General features: G+C 42.6%; 1 protein-coding gene across 1 annotated transcript; it reads right to left on the bottom strand.

Moving 5' to 3' along the window:
* Positions 1–245: 245 nt before the first annotated feature.
* On the bottom strand, positions 246–22,691 carry faah (fatty acid amide hydrolase). The gene is made up of 15 exons (XM_071540351.1): positions 22,335–22,691; positions 11,539–11,652; positions 11,008–11,148; positions 10,711–10,844; positions 10,277–10,483; positions 10,089–10,129; positions 9,837–9,961; positions 8,871–8,996; positions 8,636–8,733; positions 5,327–5,426; positions 5,033–5,076; positions 4,875–4,914; positions 4,676–4,784; positions 3,638–3,783; positions 246–2,177 (listed from the first exon to the last, which is right to left on the bottom strand). Exons 1-15 carry the CDS (start codon positions 22,542–22,544, stop codon positions 2,055–2,057), a joined length of 1,758 nt encoding a protein of 585 aa, XP_071396452.1. The 5' UTR covers positions 22,545–22,691; the 3' UTR covers positions 246–2,054.
* Positions 22,692–22,716: the final 25 nt, after the last annotated feature.

Genomic DNA, 22,716 nt, shown 5'->3' with positions numbered 1-22,716 from the left:
CAGAAATTATCATGACTGATAAATCTGATAAAATGATGAGCAGGGGAAGTGGGAAGTGAGAGAGCTAAACAATGGGTCATATTATAGGTGCAAAGAGCTTGTTATTGTGGATTTGTGCCATCATCTGAAACAACATCTGAAACAAACTACAGTACATTACACAGTACAGTACAGTACAAAAAACAGCAGTGGCTTCTCTGTGATCAATCATTCATTTCATTTTATTTTTAGTATTCAAATTACAGGAAAGCTGTCAATTCTTGTAAAAAAAAAGTCTCATTCAAAAGTATATTAATCTGATGTACAGACATATAGCCAACTCTGTGTGAATCACAGTTTCTAAGTAAAAAGGTGTGAAGTTTACAAAAAAAGGATATAGCAGAAAATGTTTCTGGTTCAAATTTCAGGGTTGAGATCAAAGCTGGTGGGAAATGAGCGTTGACAACTCAGTTGTTGCCGATGTCAATGCCGATGTTAATGGCGATGTTAATGCCAATGTGCCTTTTAAGCAAGGCACTTAGCCCTTCGGCTCGGACCATCATAAACCTAATTTCCCTCTCCAGCAGCTCCTTCCTGTACGCTGTCCAGCCATGCTGTGCATCAGATCCTGACTGACACTTACAGGGTCTCTCCCAAAACCGTACCATGCATTTTTATTGGAGGTAAGCTTAAAACATCTAAAATCACACTTGCAACCAAAGCCCCTTGCATTTGTCTGTTAACAAAAAGTGAAATCTGAACACGAAGACTCACTTGAGGTCACAAACTGCACCAAAAGCAGACAGATAATGTAAACTAAGCCAAACTAAACAGAGTTGAAAGTAAAACGATGAAAAAATGTAAAACTGTAGGAGTATCTGCTATAGCTACAACAGGAAAGAACACGGAAATGTTTTAGATTTAGATGATCAGAATTCGTTTAACTGCCAACCGACACGAAAAAAAGGAATGTACTGTACCTTTCCTGTAAATAAAGGTGAATGTTGCCTCTCTGCCTTTTTGACAACCAAAATGTTTGGAATGATCTTAGGTCTTTATACTGCCAGACAAATCCAAATTACAGTCTCTGAATGAGTAGTGAAAAGCCCTGAGAAAAATCACTTCATCATTTACATCATGTCCCAACTCAAGTATTGATGGTACAGAAGTAGACTGTGTATTGTTTAGCAGCATTCATAGGTACCATTTTTGCTGACATACTCATTACGTTTGATCTTGAAATCACACAAAAAGCAGTTGCTGCTGTTTGTCTTTGTAGAATAGCATAGTGAGACAGAAAAAAAGCAAGCTTTCTAAATACTTGACATTTTCTAAAGCTATTTTACAATGATATTACCATTTACTCACATTTGAGTTTGTTTCAGTGTGGCTACCAGATGGCATGTGTTTTGTGTGGTGATTGCTAAGTATTTAAAGTGACATGTTCACCAAAACCGATTTAAGCAACTATGTAAACCACAAAATGTCAGTGTTCAAGTTGTCAACAAGTCACTGATTAAACAGGGAGTGCAAACCTACGGCAATGCTGAACAATTCCCCAACTTGCTGTTACACCTTACCATCTTACCACACATTACCATCACTCAGACTTAAAGTTAAATTGATTTCTTGACCCTGCAAACACACCCTAGGATTTCTCTTTTAGTTTAGAGGTAACAATCACCAGATGTTTAAAGGCCACTGTAAGCGTAATGATTAGGACAATATATTCGAAATACATCAATCCAACAATTCATGAATATGATAAGAAGTTTGGTCAAACAAGATTGGAAAATTAAAAGGTTATATCACAGGACCTTATAAAGTATTTTTTGTATATTTATAATATATGATTTTAAATAATTTCCCTTTGAAGGCAGGTTTTGTTAGTTTGGTTTGATGTCACAGCAAGGTCATTTTTATTGATTATTGTGAGGTTAGAGAAGTAAAACAACCCATTTCTGGTGGGTTGACATTCACTGACTGTATCCCAAGCAAAGTTAACTAAAGGCCTCTAAAATACCAGAAGGAGCCTTTTCTCTCACGTTCTTCTTCTGTCAGTTCTCCCTCCTCTCTCACTTTCTGTTCTGTTTGACCAGTTCTTCCACCTCCCTCATGAAACGCAGGCAGAGCTCGTCCTGCCAGGGCAGAGCGATACACTGAACAGCCACGGGCAAACCCTCCGCTCCAGCCACCGCCTGCACACAAACACAGCAGCCAGTCAGCCAGACATTCAGCCAGTCAGTCAGTCAGTCAGTCAGTCAGCCAGTCAGTCAGTCAGTCAGTCAGTCAATACCAATCTACGAGGGTTGGGGCCATTCATGAACTGAATTGAGAATGCATGGTAAATTCCAATTCAGTTCCTGGAGTTGGAATTAGAATGTCACCCAGCTCTAAGGAAACAGAATTGGAATTGAACGGAATGAGAGGAAACAGAATTGAACTCCATTAAATTCCACTTCTAAGAGAGGTTGTCTTGACTTGTTAAACATTATAAATCAAACATTATGAATCAAATAAAAAACAGTTAAACAAATCAAATACATTCAATCCTATGAATCATGTATCTATTACGATAACATACTGTGCATCAACTACCACCTGAAAGGTACCTGTAACATTTTACGATATTCAGTATTGATAATATATAACACTATGTGTAATCTCATATGTGGTAAGAAAAAAACAAAAAAAAACATGGAATTTCACAGAATTTCATTGAATTAAATTCAACTTCCTGAAATTCAAACTGAATTCAAATTCTGTTTCCTGGAAGTTCAAATTCCAATTCCAATTCCTCAGTTGAATTGGAATTGATGAGTTTATTCATGAACTAGTCCATACCCGGGGATGCGCGCGCCACAACTACGTGCAGACTTGCCAAAAATGTGCATAAACAGCGTAAATTTGGGAAAATGGAAAAATCAGCTTTGTCAGTCTCTGCCTATGCCAATGCTCAATGCCTATGTGCAGTTTCAAATTGATTGGCCAACCCATTGAGGAGCAAAATGGATGCAGACAGACAGACGGACAGAGTTTTCCTCATTTTATAGTAGGATTGACCCCAACCTTGTCATCCAGAACCAAGCCCCACTGTCCAGGCTGCTGCCTCCACCTACTGACCAACAGAGGAACTACAGTTTGCAATTCCCCAATAAGCTGATTGTACTGAAGAGTTGGGTGTAAGAACGATGGCCTGACAGCGATGATGGAGCACCAGTACAAAGCTTAGATTGATACATGGACACACTTTACACTTCATGGTGTTAAGTGTAGTGTGCAGACAACAATCTGTGTGGATTTTTCCTTTTAGACAATTTGGTCTTTGTCATGTTGGGTTTCCCAAATGCTTACTTTATTCTACATTAAAAAAATACAACGTTTCGAGCCCTCACGGGCTCTTCGTCAGGTAGGTTTTGCAATAAATCAGACAGGTGAATGAATCAGACCGAACCTGTCTGATTCATTGCAAAACCTACCTGACGAAGAGCCCGTGAGGGCTCGAAACATTGTATTTTTTTAATGTAGAATAAAGTAAGCAAAATATTGGGAGCTGCCAGTGTTGCGAGTCTTTTTGAATTTGCAGATAGATAAAGAGCCCACACTGTATTTCTCCCAAAAGATATATTTAATCAATCGCCTCTGACAGATTTCTTACCTGTTTGAATAACTTGTCCCAAAGGTCCCTAAAGTTGCCCTTATAGTGTTTGAGTTCCTCCTCATCCTCTGCCGTCACCGTGGAAACAGGTACAACACCAGTGGGAAAGTTGAGGAGATTGTAGAGCATGGTGTTGGAGAGAACAGCTGGCAGGAGAGAAAAAGAAAGGAAGAAGAAGAGAACTGTTTAACACTACATTACTCATTGTATTATAATAGACTTTATATTACAGCAATAATACCCAAGAGGGCGCTCTTTACCGCGATTATGGGTATGATGGTGATGCAACTAGGTATGAAGTGCTAGGTGTACTGTCTGAAAATAGTCATATGCATAAATAAAAAATACATCATTGGATTTCAAATTGTCTTCTATTTACATACATGGATGATTAATGTATGATGATTAATAAAGATGATTAAAGTAGATATTGCATTTTCAAAAATTCATCCTTTTTTACTCTTTTTTTTTTAACTCCAGTCAACTCATCACAACTGGACTTGGCCTTGATTGTATCTCCTCATTTAACAATCACTAAAATCCTTCCAGTCGGGCCAGTTTGCAGCACTGGAAAGTCTCGCCTCAGATTTGAATTAGAGGACCTGCTGTTGTTGGCCAATCCAGTACTGTGCTTGTTCTGCCTGTGAGGAATCCATTCAATAATCCCCTTTTGACTAAACTATGTTTATTTGCAAAACACGAAGAACGTTACTCTTGTCCTGAGCCGTAGCATATTTGAAAACCAAATCATGAAAATTGAATATGACACCTTTAAAAACAGGAGGGAGCAAGAAATATTGCTTACTACTACAACAGTTAGTATAGCAAACAAATCTACTTTTAACGGCACACAGTTAACCATGATTTATGGGAATTATCAGCCAGGTTGGAACACCTCTTTGACCAAATTAAGTAGAAACAGAAAATATTTCAGACAACACACACTCAGCTGTGCCTCACACCTCACCGTTTTACCCATTACCGTGGCCTTCTGGGTATTACTGCTATATTAACACACAACTGATGAGTGTACCGTACAGGTGAGCTTTCCACAGTACAAGAAGTTGTAGGCCGGTCCGAGCATGGGGCACAGCAGCACGTCCATCTCACACCTCCTCCACTCTGCTATAGTTTCCTGGATGTAGTCCTAATAAAAACAAATTATACATGCACAAGCATTACTGGTTGACAGCCCACTCACAGCTGGGTAATAACTCATTAAAAGGTTTATCCGTACCTCAATACTGCTATGCTGTTTCCACAGATTTGCAACAGACCTAAAAACAAGGCAGGGAGAGGATCAATATTCGTCTGGATTTTTCCCCCCATCATGCCATGTGAGATTAGGTAACAAAGACTGGAGCACAATCTACACAACTTCTAGATTTTTCTCACCCAACTCCACTGATAGCACCGATGCTTTCAGCGATACGAGGATACTGGGGAAGAGAAGATAGAGAACATAAAACACACGTCAAGTATCATTATGGTAAAACACACTCTATTCTATGTATTCAATTTGCTATAATGTTAGATGTTTTTATTGTCATTGCTGTTGTTTATGCCAACTGTTGATTTTAAGTGCTGTCTCTGTCAATTGTTTTTTTGGGAACTTGCCAGATGAGCCAAAGACAATGAGGCAGAATTACATGTTTCTTCAGTTAAGGCGGTATTTATGTGGGAACTCACCAGTGGCTTGAGGAGGATGGAGAGGAGTTTCTTCACTGAGTGAGGCAGATAGTAAGGCAAAACCTGTGGGGCGAGACAGGGGTCCACAGGGCCTTCCTTCCTAAAACAGCAGCAATGACAGACAATTGGCAAACTCTGCTTCTTTTGATAGAATGAGTGAACCCAGCCTAGCAAAGGAATGAGCCCTTTGCTAGATGCAATTGTCAAATATCAGCTTGTTAAGCAAAAGACAAAGATCAGAGATTTAGAATAGTTTTGAAAAAAAAAAAGAGAAATATTATTGAAGAGTGAGTCAAAAGTTGAATGGCTCTTTTAAAGAAAAAATCCACACTCGGATGCTCTGACGCTGTTATATATCATTAATCTCTGATTTTCATTGCATGCCAGGAGTTATTTTGTAAATTGTTATAATTTACTTTTTTCCCCTCCACCTGCCTCGTCTACTTCTACTTCAGTTAGTGATTTCCTACATTTCCCACAATGCCTTTTGATAACTGTGGAGGAAATTACACTATTATACTATTCTACATGTCTTAAATATCTGTACTGTACTCTCTTTGTATTATTATGAGAGCTCATCTCTGTGTGGAAATTTACAAACTGCTGTTCAGCACATCTCTCATGCCTCTGACCTGACCTGACACAGATAAGACAGTGGCTAGTTGAATTGGTCCTTGTTTGCACTGGAAATCTTTTATCTCCGAAACCTGGCCATTCTATTCATCATGTATCAAGCATGATACCATTTCTCAGTTGAATGCTGTCTCTGTCTTCAGTAATTTTCAGGGAGCACATCCTGAGCTGCTGCCCAAAGGCTCTTGGGCAGGGGAGGTACACCTGGCGTCACGACAAGGTGCTGAAACCCATCGCAGAAGCCATCAGCATGGGAATCAGCAGCCGTAGACAAACACGCCCCACCACCCAGATGATCACCTTCGTGAAGGCGGGAGAGCAGCTGCCAAGAACCACAGAAGCCAAGAATCCATCAGGAATCCTGGCAACTGCGCAGGACTGGCAGCTTTCTGTGGACCTGGCGAAACAGCTGAAGTTCCCACAGCACATTGTCAAGACCACCCTGAGGCCAGACCTACTCCTAGTCTCAGAGGCGACCAAAAACATTGTCATGTTGGAACTGACAGTGCCGTGGGAGGATCGTCTGGAGGAGGCCCACGAGAGGAAGAAGAACTGGTCATCGACTGTTGTAAGCAGGGCTGGAAGGCAGTGTGTATGCCCATTGAGGTTGGCTGCAGAGGTTTTGTGGGACAATCACTCTACAGAGCCTTGAGTGCACTGGGCATCACCGGAATGGGGAGAAGAAGAGCCATCAAGAACATCACAGAGGCTGCAGAGAAAGCCTCAAGATGGCTCTGGATCAGGAGAGGAGATCCATGGGGAGTAGCGAATGCCACCTGAACACAAGCCGAGGTCTGATCAACCTTGGTTGGGTCGCCTGAGCGAGGGTGTCTGATGTTGAAAGACCCGAAACACCCAAGGACCCCAGGTTACATCACTGATGATGTGTTCAGGAGCATCAATAGATGTATTTCACCAACCATTCTCGACCAGTTTGAGATAGTGGTGTAACGGACCATAGTTGATCCCTGATCCGTACGGATCCCCCCCCACGGTTCGGCACGCATGTGAACCGCAGATTAATTGCAAAGTTTAACCATCATAGTGTGAAATACAGTTTTACTGCCGCTGTTACTTTTTAAAGTAATAATTCCCTAAATCTCGATGCAGAGTTGCAGTGAAAAGATACAGACAAGACAGATGCTGCTGTGTTTTACTCTGAAGCGCAATGATTGCGTTGGGGAAGAAAAAAAAAGGACGAGCGACTGATTTAAAAGCCGTCGCTTTCGCCTGCACTGATTGAAATCCCGTCGGCTGTGACTTCAGTGGTGGAACTGGGAAGCTGGGCATGTCATCATTGAAATAGATCACAAGATTGTGATATTTGTTTCAACTTCGGCAATGTGCTGCCTTCCCTTCACACACAGCTCCGCTCGGAGAAACTCCAGTCTCTTTGCCTGTCTTTGGCACAGCCTTCAGTGTTAATAGGCTATTACTTGTGACGTGTAACCAATCAGATGGTGCTGTGGGCGGGACATTGAGCGAGACTACAGACTGGAGACTACAGACAGAGAGTGGCGGGTGCATCAGAGCCAAAGTAGCAGTAGTAGTAATAATAATAATGATAATGATAATGATAATGATAATGATAATGATAATGATAATAATAACCTTTAATTGTATAGCACCTTTCATACACAACATGCAGCTCAAAGTGCTTTACATCAATAGAAGGCAGATAAAAGACAAATAAAAAGATAAAATTCATATAAAAGAACAAGAAAAATGCATTGCATTAAAAGAATCAAATCAAGAGTAGCACATTTTTAAATTAATTTAAACCTAACCTTTTTTTTTTTTTTTTTTTTTTTTTTTTTGCTGATCCGAAAAATGATCCGATCCATGACTCAAAACCGTGATACGATCCGAACCGTGAGTTTTGTGATCCGTTGCACCCCAGTTCTGACCAGAGAAGGCCTTGAGTGTCCGGTTGGAACTGGATTTTGTTATGCACAGATGCACCCTAATCGCATAATGTTTCAAGTATAAGAATGTGTCGGACCACTCATGACTCAGCTGTTTCTACTACATGATTATAAAAAGGGTGGACTAAACACATTGGTTCGCTCTTTGTCTCACACACTCGTTGGGTGGGCATTGCGCCTTGCTTGCAAGCAATAAAGACGACAGAAAGACAACTTCTCATCTCCAAGTCTCTTAATTACAGAAAACTTCCACCACAATAACAACCAGAGAATGTGGTTCTCTATGCTGCATATGTGTTGGTGGAGAGAGCAATAGCGATATAATAAGAGCAATAGAGTAAATTTTCTCCGGTCAAGAATCACGCCCCTTACTCACAACACAACACGTCTAGATGCTGCATTAGAGTCTGGTCTATTGACCCTACTGTCAGTGGAGAAACTGGTCTCTCTGCCTCTTCTATGATGGATTTCTCCCTGTATGATTGTCGATTGTCAGTGCAAAATGGTGAGTTTTGAAATAAGCCCTCGCTCTTTGATTCTGAGGGACTGACACCTAACATTTACTGTTGATGTTTTAGATAGGTGAAACCTTTTCTACTATCCAACTCCATTGTAGCTGCGCTGGAAATATCTCAATGTGACGTCAAGCAAGAGCCTAAATTCCCATCATTAAACAGCATGCCAACAACCGTTTGTTTCATTTTTTATTTTTTTTAAAGGTGTTATATTCTTTTGTTCAAAGGGAACTCACAGGTTGCTGAGCAGGGTGTCGGCTCCGTCTGCGAGGGCACCCTTTATAATCAGCTCTTGCATGGCAAATGTGATCTTAGGGGGAAAGTAGGGCACCAGCTACAGACAGATAACAGAGAGAAACAAAGTCATTATAATGAATCACAAGTCTGTATTAAAAACAGGTGGCTCATGGAGAGTGGTGTTTATGTGTGTGTGTGTGTGTGTGTGTGTGTGTGTGTTTGTGTGTGTCTTACAGTGTGCCCTGCTCTCTCTAACAGAGCTTTCACCTCTCTGAGGCCTCGGACCATGCTTGGAGATGGTTGCAGGTAGTTGTCGTTCTCATAGTAACCAATCCTCAGAGGCCTGGAGCTCTGGTACACCTGAAGACAAGACAAAAACATTTTCATTTGTTACAGTACAGTAGGGATATATACGAGTGGAAATACACCCTGAAAAACAGAATTCACATTTTTCATATAACCAATCAATAATATTGGTGAATATTAGGTTGAATTTTGTCATTTTAAGGCATAATTTTGACATCGTCCAGATGAGACCTGGAGTAGCTCTACTGACAATAAGATTTGAAAGGATTTGGATTTGATGAGTAGATTCAATACAGGATTCAGATTCAATAAAATGCTTTTGAATCCCAACCCTAACAGCGTCTGACTGCAACACCTTGCAAAGGGTGGTGAAACCAGCCCAAACCATTACTGGGTCCTCGCTGTCACCCACACTGTGCATTTACAACAAGCAGTGTAAGAAGAAGTGCTCATATATCCCCACCCAACCGGTCGGTCCAGCAATTATACGCTCAGGAACACTTTTACCCCAAAGCTACAGGACTCTCACAAACACACAGCTGAACATCATTTCTGTCTGATTCATCAGTCACTTTAAACTTTACTATGCACCGGGCACTTTATCAACTGCTAACACTGCAATACTTGAACTTTGATGCACCAGTCACTTTATACCTACATCCTGTACTCCCAAGCACCTTGTTATTCCTGCTGAGTAATACCCAATATTAATACTAAACAGTTGGATTCCAAATTGCCATTGCATTGTTGTATATATATGTTGTCTTGTTGCACTGTTTCTTGTATTGTACGCCCTGCAGCTTTTATTTCCCTGTGCACTTGTGTAACGTGGAATGGCAATAAAGTTGATATGAATACTGAGCAATGATATGAATCCTGGGCTAGCGGACACACCTGCAAGTTAAAAGGCATGGGCGGCACGGTGGGGTCCAGGGAAAACATGTGGTCGCAGAGCAGAGCCTGCATACACAGAGCCAGGCTGTCTACATCTCTCGCCATGGGCCCAGGAGCTGACAGCACTGAGATAATAAGGAAGACAAATTCAAATCTCTTAGACACCTCAGGTGGTATTACTAAGCAAATATTACGCAAGTTATATGTACATGTCCCGAGGGACAATTTCAGTTGTCCTGACTTTTCAGTTACCTGACTTTTGTCCCCGAACGCCGCAGCTTATACCTTGTGAACTGAGTGACACACAAAGAAAAACATTTAATATATCACCAAAGGAAAGTTAAAGAAAGTTAAAGCTTATCCTGTGTCATCAAACTTGGTTTGTGCAAAGTATTATGGCTGCAAATCAATCATAAGCCATAACAGTGACTGGCACCTACCTCAGCCGACCTGATGTGGGCTTGATCCCACAGATCCCACAGAAGGAGGAAGGAATACGGATACTGCCTCCGATATCAGAGCCGAAGCCAAGTATAGAGCCTCCTCCCCCGATGAGAGCCCCCTCCCCACCGGACGAACCTCCGGAGGTCTTCTGCAGGTTGTGGGGGTTCAGAGTCTGCCCATAGATGGGGTTACTGCAGTCATAACTGGAGGTAGGTAAATGAAGGGGAAAACACAAAGAAGCAAGGAACATCGTGATCTTTACTCATGACAGCACACTGTTGCAGTCACCGTGTGTCAGTTTGCCAAACCAAACCAGATAAAACCACCACATAGTGTTCTGTTAACAAACAATGACTACATGACGTCTGTAACAAAGGTGCCATAGCCTATCCGTGTGATTTTATGACGATTCAGTTGGGAAATTATTTACTTTAACAGGCCCTGGGGCACGTTGGTCTTCACAAAGGGAACGGCTCCTTGTCTCTTCAGCACTTCGACAAGCACACTGTCCTTTGAGGCAGGCTGGTCCAACCTGCCGATCAGGCCGCACGAAGAGTCATGATCCTTGTATTTTAGAAATAAACTTGTGTCATATTAAGAATGCAATTGCAGTGCCATAAGTGCATATATATTTAACATTACTGGCCCCAATAGAAATTGATTCCCTAACCCTGGCAGTGTTAGTGCCATGCTTGAATTATAATGGTAATACATAACCACAGATTACCTTGTATCCAAAGTTGTCTTTGATGCTGACAGGGACCCCATACAATAGACCATCCTTACTGGAGTCAACAGTTTTCAACTGGTCAAAACTCTCCAGCAAAACTTCTGTGCAGCAGTTAAGTCTTTTGTTTACATCTAAGGCCTGTGGGGAAATCAGCATGGAAAAATTCAACCAAAGGCTTTCAAAAGGACAACAGATAAGCTTTAGTGGGAGTTTGCAGAAAACCTAAGTGGCTGATGACTTTGACACAGTTGCCACAATGTTGTAAACAGTTACTTTTTCAAGGCTCAGGGTGTATAGCTTCAAACAAACATTTGCAGACATCATGGATAGTTTAGGTCAAAGATCACTGGAAGTGGAGGGCACAGCCAAGTAAAAACAATAAACAACGCATCCACTGAACAATGCTGAGATAAGTCAGTGAAGGGCATGGATAGAAAATTGTTAAACGTTTGGAAGTTGCCTGTAGGGCTGCCCCAGTTTTTGTCTGCATTGAATGAGCTATATTATGAAGGAGAACTTTTACATAACCTTTTCCATATAGGAGTAAAACACTTCTTCAGGGCTCAGCGACCCTTGCTTCAGTTGCTTTGTCAACTCAGGCAGGGAAAGTGAAAGGATGAGAGGAGTGTCTGTCCCTGGATGCTGGAAGACAAGTGAAAAGTTAGTTTGGCCAAGAGAGGAAGCCAGCAAAGTGAAAACACACACATGCAAGTCATTTGGGTATGGCAAGATATATGCACTCTGTCAAAATTACCCTGTTCTGTGGTGGTTTTGCAATATTTTCTCAAGAAAAATATTTTATGATTTGATATTCCTTGTATTCCTCAAAACTGTTGTATGTTATCTTTACCTATACATTTTTATGAATCTTTTGTACAGAAAATTGTTTTTGTCTTAGTACCCCAAGTTTCCATGAGCACGGTCAAAATGACTCATTCATTTTAATGTAAAACACTGTAAAGAACTTTGTCTTTTGTTGGACTCATGGCTATTTGCATAATGTTCATAGGATATGTGAGTATGTCTGTGCAAAGTTTCATGTGTTTTGGACTTCTCATTTCTGAGAGAGAGACAGTGGAAGTATACTTCCATTATATTTTAATACATTGATTCCTATGGGAAACATTTGCACTGCTGGTACTAAAGCTGTGTGTGTACTAATTGTTGTATGGTGATATTGATACCGGAGCACAGGAACAGACAGGCGTCGATCTGATAAATTGGCAGATATTTAATGATGCATCATTGGAGAGAAACAACATGAACACAGTCAGTGATGTTAGTCTCTACTCGTAGTGAGAGACCTGTGATCTATATAGTGCTCAAATATGTACATGACAGAGAAAATGACAAGACATGGCTCCTGCGTGTCTCCATATGCCTGATAGCTGATAACAACAATTGACACTTGGAGCCAAATGTCCTTGTAATAGGAACATTAAGAACATCCTGACACTAGGTTAACTTTGGTTAGCTAACAAGAACACAGCAACTGCCATATACTAATTCAGCACTTTTTTTTTTTTTTTTAAAGAGTACAACAGGTCGGGTAATCTTTCTACAAAAGCGTACTTACATCTTGTCACTGGACCATGGCTTTTTAGGACGTTGTTCATAAAATATACAAAAACGCTGATATATTTTGGAATGTGTACACAACTTCTGTGTATTGCTCTCTTTTACACATTGAGTCAATATTAAAGGGCAACTTCGCCGATTTTCAACCAGCTTTGTATCATTACAATGTCGGTAGTAGATGCAAATGAACAATGTTTAACTTCCCTCCATGTTGCCTGCAGAGTCTGGAAGAGGAAGCGACCACCGGACCGGAGCAACGTTTCAGCCACAGCTAAACTAAGCTAAGCTGCTAAGTTTCTCCGTGATTCATCCAGAAAAGCTGAATCTAACACAACAAAACAACAAGCCATTAATGTCAGAGCAGAGATGTGGCGCCACTATTACAACTTATGAGGCCGAATATAGTGCTGTGGAATCAGACAAAACAGAGTGTGGAGGAGAGGGCGACCACGGAAGCTGTAACAGCGTCAGCCGAGAGAGACGCTCTGCACCGGGAGCTGAACACCTGTGAACGCCCGGTGATGATCGTCAGGGGGAGACAGAAAACTCCGCGCTGCAACAAACTTCACGGTGCTTTGGTGAACCTGACTTTGTTTTCTGACAGAATATTATATCGGACTTTGCCAACCCTGAATACAGAACAACAGCGAACAGCGACTGTGTTAACTTTACCTGTAACTTGCGGCTACATCCAGCGGCACCGTTCAGCACTCGGTAAGTTGATCCACATAACGTAACTGACTCCAGCGCGCTGGTTTGTTTTATGATCCTTTGAAAACGGGTGCGATTTATCCAGACTCAATGAGGAAAAACGTTTTGTAAATGAAAATAAGCCTCAGTAAAGAGATATAATGCTGCTTTCTTTCTGCTAACTTTGTCTTTGGTGCTACACTGACCGTGAACGCACCATCAGAGTCAGTGAAGCGTGCAATGCATTCTGCTTGTTGTAGGATTCCCCCTTAACAGCGATATGGGGAATCTACAGCTGTTTTCTCAGTTTTCTCTGGTCATAGGGCTCCAATTTCAAAAATAATTGCACATTTCTACTACATGGGTGACCTAGTTTTAATAAATCATCATATTCACAGCAGTGAAATAGGCCTTTAACTCATATTGTGTTGAAAGGAGACACAATTACCAGCAACATGTTCCCCCAGTGCTACCCAGTTCACATACCCCCCCTCAACACGCTGCGGGGACAGTTCAGAGGGAAGTGGGAAAGTGTCACGTAGTGCTCACACCAAGCACTTTACATGGTTTTTCAATAAAGAAGCCGCTGTCGCAGCCAGGCTAAAGCCTCTGGGGGAAGAGAGCGAAATTTCTTCTCTCTTAAGCCGAGGGGCAATTCAAATTCGTAGCACCTATGTCCTGTTGGACCAGAACTTAGCTTGTTGCACTGTCTCGTAGCACCTTTGTCCTGTTGGACCAGAACTTAGCTCTATAGCACTTACTCTCGTTGTTCTCTCCTATCTAGAAACTTGCTTGTGTTGTATGCAAATCTCATGTGTAAGTCGCTTTGGATAAAAGCGTCTGCCAAATGTGAAATTGTAAATTGTAAATTGTGCCGGAGGAGGAGAGGAGTCTGGGTTTTTACTCCCGGTACTTCCTCGTCCCGAAAAAGGGAGGTTCATTATGTCCAATTCTGGACTTATGTTTCCTCAATTCACACCTCCGGAAATACAAATACAGGATGCTCACACACAATGTTCTGTTCCGCTTGATTCGACCAGGCGACTGGTTCACATCAGTGGATCTGCAGGATGCTTATTTTTACATAAGCATATATCCAGCACACAGAAAATATCTCAGGTTCGCCTTCAAGGGCGTAGCCTACGAGTATCAGACCCTGCCATTTGGGCTGTCACTCGCCCCGAGAGTCTTCAGCAATTGTGTGGAAGCAGCTCTGAATCCGATGCGAGCCATGGGCCTCAGAGTGCTGGCATATCTGGACGACTTTCTCCTCTGCGCTCCCAGCAGGGAGGAAGCAGAGAGAGACACTCAGGTGCTGTTAGACAGGCTCTACAGCTTGGGCTTCAGTGTCAATCACGCAAAGAGTGTTTTGTCTCCCACTCAGAGTATAGAGTATTTGGGCCTCGAAATAGACTCTGTTTCTTTTCGGGCTTTTCTATCACAAGTTCGGGTGGAGAAATTTCAACAGCACCTGGCACTGTTTTGCCGGGGAAATTCTATCTCGCTACGAGCCTGCCTCCGCCTGACAGGGCTGATGGCATCGGCCATTTCTGTCGTTCCTCAGGGGCTGCTGAGAATGAGGGATTTCCAGCGCTGGGTATCCTTGCTGCGTCTGGACGTACGACGTCACCTCAGATGTATGGTGGGGGTTTCCCCAGGCTATCTGTCATTGGAGAGACACCGGTAGTGAACACTGTAAACGGGACCTGGCCCCCAAGGCTCTGTCATGCTCATATAAATTACCTGGAGCTGTTGGCTGTTTCCCTGGCGCTCAAACATTACATTTCCTGCCACTCCTGGGAAAGTGTCATGTGTTTGTCAGGACGGACAACACGACAGCCGTGGCTTATATAAACCGGCAAGGAGGCACGCACTCTTTAAAGTTACACAGACTGGCCCAGAGTCTGATATTGTGGAGCAGCAAGCGCCTGCTGTCATTACGCGCGGTGCACGTCCCCAGCATATTGCACAGCGGGGCAGATTTATTCTCCAAAGGAAATCCTCTCTACAGCGAGTGGAGGCTCAACCCCGAAGTGCTTCGCCTGGTGTGGGAGAGATTCGGCCGAGCATCCGTAGATCTCTTCGCATCGCACGAAAACGCGCAGTGTCCTCTGTTCTTTTCGTTAAGAAACAGAGATGCACTGCTAGGAGCGGACGCTCTGGCTCACCCATGGCCAAACACGCTGCTGTACGCATTCCCCCCGCTCAGCCTCATCACTCCGATATTAATCAGAGTGAGAGAGCAGCAGCTGTCTTTGATTCTGATAGCCCCGTATTGGCCCAGCAGACTGTGGATGGCTTGTACAGCTCCTTCACAGCCAGCCATGGCCGCTGCCGTTGCGCGCAGACTTGGTGTCACAGGCGCACGGACAGATTTTTCACCCACACCCCGAACAACTGGCTGTCTGGGCTTGGTATGTGAGAGGGTAAATCTGAATGAGTCAGGTCTCCCGTTGAGGGAGACCCGACATTCAGATTCATTATATGATAATAAGTGGCGAGTATTTGAGAGATGGTGTGAGGCTAGAGCCATCATTTCGATCCAGAGTTCTGTCCCGGATGTATTATGCTTTCTGCAGGATTTACTGGACAATGGTAAAGCCTTTTCCACCATTAAGGTCTATTTGGCCACTATTTCAGCCTGCCATGTGGGTTTTGGGAATGCGCCGGTCCGACAGCATTCTCTGATAAAGAGGTTTATGAAGGGAGCCCGCCGACTGCGGCCCGCATGCAAACCTTTAGTTCCATCATGGGACTTGCCAACTGTTTTGGAGGTGCTCTCAGGGTTGCCTTTCGAGCCCTTGGATTGTGCTGATTTAAAGTTGCTTTCTCTAAAAACTATCCTGTTGCTGGCTCTGACGTCAGCCAAACAGAGAAGTGAATTACATGCGCTATCTGTGCACGCATCCTGCTTGCAGTTCTCCCCGGGCTATGGGAAGGTGAGGCTGCGCCCTAACCCAGCTTTCGTGCCTAAGATTAGCGATTCTGCCTACAGCTGCCCCACACTGGTGCTGATTGCTTTTCACCCACCGCCTTTTGCAGAGGAGAGTGAGAAGCGGCTTAATTCACTCTGTCCTGTGAGAGCTTTACGCATCTATGTGGACAGGACTAAGGGACTCAGAAACAGTAACCAGCTCTTTGTATCCTGGGCCCCCTCTCCCAGAGGGAGGGCTCTGACTCGCCAGCGCCTGTCACACTGGGTGGTAGAGTCTATAATTCTGGCTTATGAGAGTCGTGGACTGCAGCCCCCGGAGAGCCTACGGGCTCACTCCACCAGTTCTCTGATAACCGAGTGAGGTATCTCACAACACTGCCCTGCTTGCATATGTAGGGTATGTGGAAGAAATACACTTGAGAATAACAGGTGCAGCGCCGCGGGCTCTTATAAAGGGGGACGGGCTGGCCTGTGCATCTTAAGATGATTGGTCTGTCTCACGACAGACGTGGTGTTATTGGAGCTTCCATGATTGGTCACGCCAGAAGGCGGTTCCCATAGTGAGATACCTCACTCGGTTATCAGAGAACCGGGGTTACCCTGGTAACCTAAAGATATGCAACATCATATTGGCTCATGTTGTAGCCACAAGACTTGCAGTGTTTCCCGAAACTGTTTATCATAGACCATGACAGACTGTTCCAAGAACGCTATCCTGAAAGAAAACTCATCCCATTTTTTTAAGCACCATTTTATGATCTATTGCCCAGGCATGTTGATCACATTTGGACCACTACCAAAACTCTGGTGTATGAGGTTTGAAGCCAAGCATATTCCCCTCAGGTCTACATCAACCCATTTACAGTTTTGCAATAAGTGAAATGAGGTGAAGTGGGGTGGCATTGTGTTATACCTTGTTAGGTTGTTTCAAGAATTTAATGAAATAAACAAAGTACCATCTATTGTGTTTTCATAGCAGTGAACTAGTTTTGTGCTGAAGAACACATTATTGTATTGGGTTTTAGATATGTTTTTAACACTACTATTAACAGTTTACACATTTGTGTTAAAGGTCCCATATTATGAAAAACACGTTTTTCCTTGCCCATACACATATACTTTAGTCATCCCTCAACCTAACAACCCCCAGAATGTGAGAAGTGAATGCCTCTGCATTGTTGCCCTAGCCTCCTCCCTGGGAACACATGCCAGAAAACGAGCCGTTTTGATTTGGCTCCCCTTGTGACGTCCCAAGGGGAGCAATTTGCATACGCCGACCTCCAAGGTGGATAACCACTCCCACTCCTCTCTGCTCTCTGTGGGCTGTCGGCCGCCATTGTTTTCCTTCGCTACTACAGCTTAGCAGATGTCAAAAGCAAGAGCAAAACATGCTAAATGTTCCGTTGTTGGCTTCAAGGCTGAACACGGAGCTCTACACTGCCTCTCAGCATCGGAAGATAAAAATATATTTTTTTTACAATAACGTTCTGACTACAGTAAACTTAGTCCAAATTTGCATGTTTGTGCTAACCGCTTTACCTCGGACTGCTTCGTAAACGAGTGTCAATACAAAGCAGGATTTACATCAACACTGCTCCTGGAAGATGGAAGATGGATTTATCCCAACTGGATGTGGCCCAACAGCAAATGTGCAATCGGTAAGTGTCGCCACTTTGTGATGATATTTACAGTTGGGTACAGTCAGCTGGGCTTGAGAACATGTCGAGGTTTGCTAAGGTGTGTAAAGTTATGTTCCATTTGCTTGTTTGCGACATTGTTTTCATGTTTGTTTTTTAACACAGTCTATGGTGCTTTGTTGCTAAATCAGTTGCCTTGTGTGGAGAGATGTGTCCGCTAACGTAGTTTGAGAATGAGAAATGAATACGGTAGTTTATGGTGTTTCAGTCCGATTAGCATCGGGTAGCGATTTAGCTCCAGTCCCGATGGGACGGAGTTTGATGCGGGCCTGTGAATACGAGGAAGCCTGTTGGCCACAACAACAACAACAGTTAGCAATCGTCTAGTTAACCAGGCCCCGAAAGGACAAAGCTACTGTGATCCAGGCTAGGAGTTAGTGCCGTTAGCGGCGTGCTAATCTAGCGTTAGCGTTAGCATTAGCGTTAGCTAAGGTTAGCTCCTCTGGCTCACTTTGCGGACACATCTCCTTTCTAGACAGCCGCACCTAACGTGGCAAAACTCGAACAGTACTTTGTTTATCGGGGACTCTGGTCACCGCGAACATTTCACTTCTAATGCCAAATGAATTGAAGGGAGTTACTGGCTGATGACATGTAATATTTCACGTTCTGTCTTTGCACCTAGTCTGGCAACTCTAGTCTTGTTATCAGCTGGGGTTGTGGCAAAAAATAACTAGAAAACATGAACAACGAGACTACAATAAATGCTACCTTTCGAGATTGTAATGTCCTATTTTTCATGAGACTGTGTTTAGAACCAACTACATAGTAATTATTGAGGCTGTAGTTTGTGGTAATGTTACTGGATTGCAGTATATTGTAAGGTGTAGATATTACTCATGATGCAATATCCTAAACAATATTTGAGATAATTGGTTGCATTAAACATTGCTATTCCCTGCTATGGGGCCAGCACATCTCAGACAGTCGTTAGATAAATATAAAAATGTTATAACAAAGTATAAACTATAGTATAAAATAATTTATGACTCAAAATTGCACATTTTGCTACTCGCCAGTGTCAGGCCACACTATGCAATGTATATTCTTTTGTTATGGAACAACTGATGACTTCTGTGTTTCTGTTACTCCACAGATTACGTCGATGAGTTGATGGACCTCATCTTTGATCAAGTCTTCCAGGACCCTGCACCTCATGTGGGCCAGGTTTTGAAGATCCCCATCCCAGAAGACTTGTGCGCCCAGTCTGACAGGCCAGCCAAGGTGGACATCATTGCAGCCACATGTCTCGGTTCAATCAAGAGGCAGTCTGAACCCGACGCAGCTGGCAGCATCAGGGAGCTCACAGCATTTGCACAGCACCACACACACTGGTATCAATACTCTGACCCTGTGACCTAGAAAGCCCCAGCACTAGCTGACAAAGGATCTGTAGGCTAGACACTGAGAAGAGGGTACACATACTGTCAATATATTTCATTTGAATACTTAGTCTCTTCTTTTGTTGTTTTGGTTATCTGGCATGAGGTCAGGTTGTAGTTGGGTGTTTTCCACGAATACATAACAGATAACTAAAAACATCAAATTATAAATCATTATTGTGATTGATACACCCTGTGTACACTCACAGATGGAGATTTTGTAACATAACAGCAGCCCATTATGGTCCTGCATAAGCAGTATGTTATGTTTCTACATGTGCCTTTTTTATGCCTTTTCTAAAATAAAATAATTTTATTCTGTATGAACAGTCAGTGTTGTGGTTACTTACTGGTTTCACATTTAATTTACATGGGTGTGTAAAGGGAAAAATGTATATAATCCCACACAGTGTCTATACTTACATGGTGCTTTATTACATTTCAATGATTGAAATGTAATAAAGCACCATGCAAGTGTAGACAGTGTGTTGGATTATATTACTTTTTCAGTAACTTTTGTCCTATACCCCTGTCACTAAAAGACTTTCAGGTGCTCTACATGGATGTGTAATAAAGTATAACAACACACAGTTATTTTACTCAAATTTATTGTCATGTAAAGTATTATCCAAAGTCACATGTTCAAATCAATTCATGCACCCTAACCCAGAATGCATAAAAAAAACTTACTGCTCTCTACCTCTAAGCTGTAAGGGCCCACAGTCTGCTTTATAAATGTTCATTGCATTCTGTAGTGAGAACACATTCAAACATACAGGCTCCAGACCAGGATGATCAACATGCATGTAGGTGGATCCTGAAGCTGCTTCATTCTTCTGGTAACCTAAGGAATGAGAAAGGGTAACTTACTGAATTTTGCAAGCTTTATACGAACATTACACTGAAGATTACGTTTATCTATATTATATGTTTATTAGCACAGACAATTTAGAGTAGATGTGAGCACTGTACAACCTCATGTACAGGACAAACAAAGGTGTCAACTCTAAAAGAGGTAAGATGTTATGTACAGGGGGAATGACCAGCAGGCCTCCATGAGATGCAGTTTTTGAATATTTCAGCTGTAGTTCAGATAGCGTTATAGCTGAGTAACACTGGCATAAATTATGACAGTCATATGTCCAAATGGTAGATAGCATGGGACATAACCATATGTTTGCCGGTGTCGTGACAATATTTGTATCCACTGCAGATGAGTTCTTTTGCGTCTTCACATCAATTTGATGTATTTGAACATAATAACTACATAATGTCTGGTGTGGATTTGTTTCCTATCGCTAGCCAGTACAACGGCAATTGTAAGACACTTCATGGAACAACATTACAGCAGCTATCCAAGTAGCAGCTATCCAAGTAGCCAGCTAAAAGCTACCGACACCTACTGTGTTGACGAGCTTACTAGACAGCCTCAAACCACCGGCACCGGTGAACGTCAGGCTAAAAACGAATCAAACAAACCATACGGTATAGTTACAGTGTGAGACACTCTGGCAGGTAACGTTAGATATCGTTTTTATGGGATACAAATTTGTCCGCTATGGCTATCCAGAAAGAACACATAACGTTAGCCGACGCAACCACATACACACACACGGTGAGAAAGTATGAAAACAGTGAAATTTCAACCTACCACTCAGAGACATCCTGCTGTAACCGTGTCTGTAAAACTTCGGTAGTTGCATCCTCTTGTTCGGTTGACAGATTCCGCCTCAAAAATGTAGGTTTTACATGTTCTGTCACAGAGTTTTCTTCTACAAGCAGCTGCCATGTTGGTCTTGGAGTTTTTCCGCGTCTGCACCCCCCCCCACCCCCCACCCCCCCAGCCGATCAGGCGGCCAATCAGAGCAGCGCCTCATTATCAGAGCATCCCCGCCCACTCAGAATAGCGCATAGTTAATGAGGGGAGAAACTGAGAGGATGGAGAGGCCCCATAGAGCCTGGATTTGTGTGTTTTTTTGCAACAGAATTCATAACCTTATTTTAAAGACCACTGAGAAATGTTTTAAACAGCTAAAAAGAGCATAATATGGGACCTTTAACTTATCTGACACAGTTCCTGAGTTAATATCCTTAAAGGAATAGTTCACCCAAAAATTAAAATTCTGTCATCATCTACTCACCCTCATGCCAGTTGAAACACAGGTGAAGTTTGTCCATATTAACACACAGGGAGGTTGCCAGCACAACTCCATAGCAGCCTTCTCCAAAACAACTTAAGTCAGTGGGGACCAGTTCTTCAGAGTTCCAAGAAGACCTACATTTACACCATAATCTAGTGCAAATCTGAACTACAGCTGATTGATTTGCAACAAATCATGGTGTATAGGTCTTTCTATTCACAGTGTGATTGTTTGGCTGTTTTTGTTTTGGAACTCTAAAGAACAGGTCCCCATTGACTTCAGTTGTTTTGGAGAAGGCTGCTACCAAGTTGTGCTGGCAACCTCCCTGTGTGTTATATGGACTAACAAATTTCACCTGTTTCATTTGGCATGAGGGTGAATAGATGATGACAGAATTTTCATTTTTGGGTGAACTATTCCTTTAACACACTGGTTACGTCAACATTAATAGCCTACATCATCCAAAAATAGGAATTTGTGTGTAGGAATTTTACATTATTTGTGTCATTTTTAACACATCCTTTAGAGTGTGCCTGAACAGTTTGTTTCCAAGTGTTAAATAGCCTAAGCCCTGCTGACGTGATGAATAAACATAATTAAAACACCTCTAAAAGGTCAAATGCATAAGTGTAGGCTATGTCATTAAGTTGAAGAATTAATTAAATTTCAATTTCAATTTCAATGAGAGTGACATTAATTTTGACCCTGTTCACGGAAACTTGTAGGTCTGGGGTTAATTAGTTATTTAGCTATAGCTGGTGGTATAGCCAGGCAGGTTTCGGCGTTTTGGTGGCAAATGACAGATGCAGGGATTTTATACGTGAAGATTTAGTTAATTGAAGTCCGTGAACATATAAACGTCCTAAACGTTGTCTAACTAACGGTTCAAATGAAATCTTACCGTGTCCTTGTACTGGCTGACAGCTCGCTCGGCTCGCTGCAGGCTCTCAGCTCTTCGGTTTCTCGCATTCAGGATTTTATTTTGGACTTTTTGGTGGCTGAACCTCTTCACCACCAGGACCAGCGCTCCCATCCCGCAGGCAGCAGCCGTTAGTACCGCTGTCCAGTTCAGCAGCTCCGCTCCCGGCAGAAATGGCTTTGTATTTTCCATGATACTGTAACTCTCCTGTCAGACTCAAGCTAAACAGTTAGCTAACCGGCTAGCAAGAACAGACTGACCGCAGGTGAAGTAGCTAGCTCGATGTCAGATCATTTAAGATCATCACAGGTAATGTAGGCTGGGCTTGCGCGGCACTTTTGCATATTCATCGCGGATTTGGGTT

This window comes from Centroberyx affinis, unplaced genomic scaffold, assembly GCF_046629955.1.
Source record: "Centroberyx affinis isolate AG114_WGS23_722 - 3 ecotype Tasmania unplaced genomic scaffold, CSIRO-AGI_Caff_v1 ptg003619l_1, whole genome shotgun sequence".
NCBI classification, from domain to species: Eukaryota; Metazoa; Chordata; class Actinopteri; order Beryciformes; family Berycidae; genus Centroberyx; species Centroberyx affinis.
Note: the sequence above shows the minus strand (reverse complement) of the source record. Positions and strands in the feature narration are given on the sequence as shown.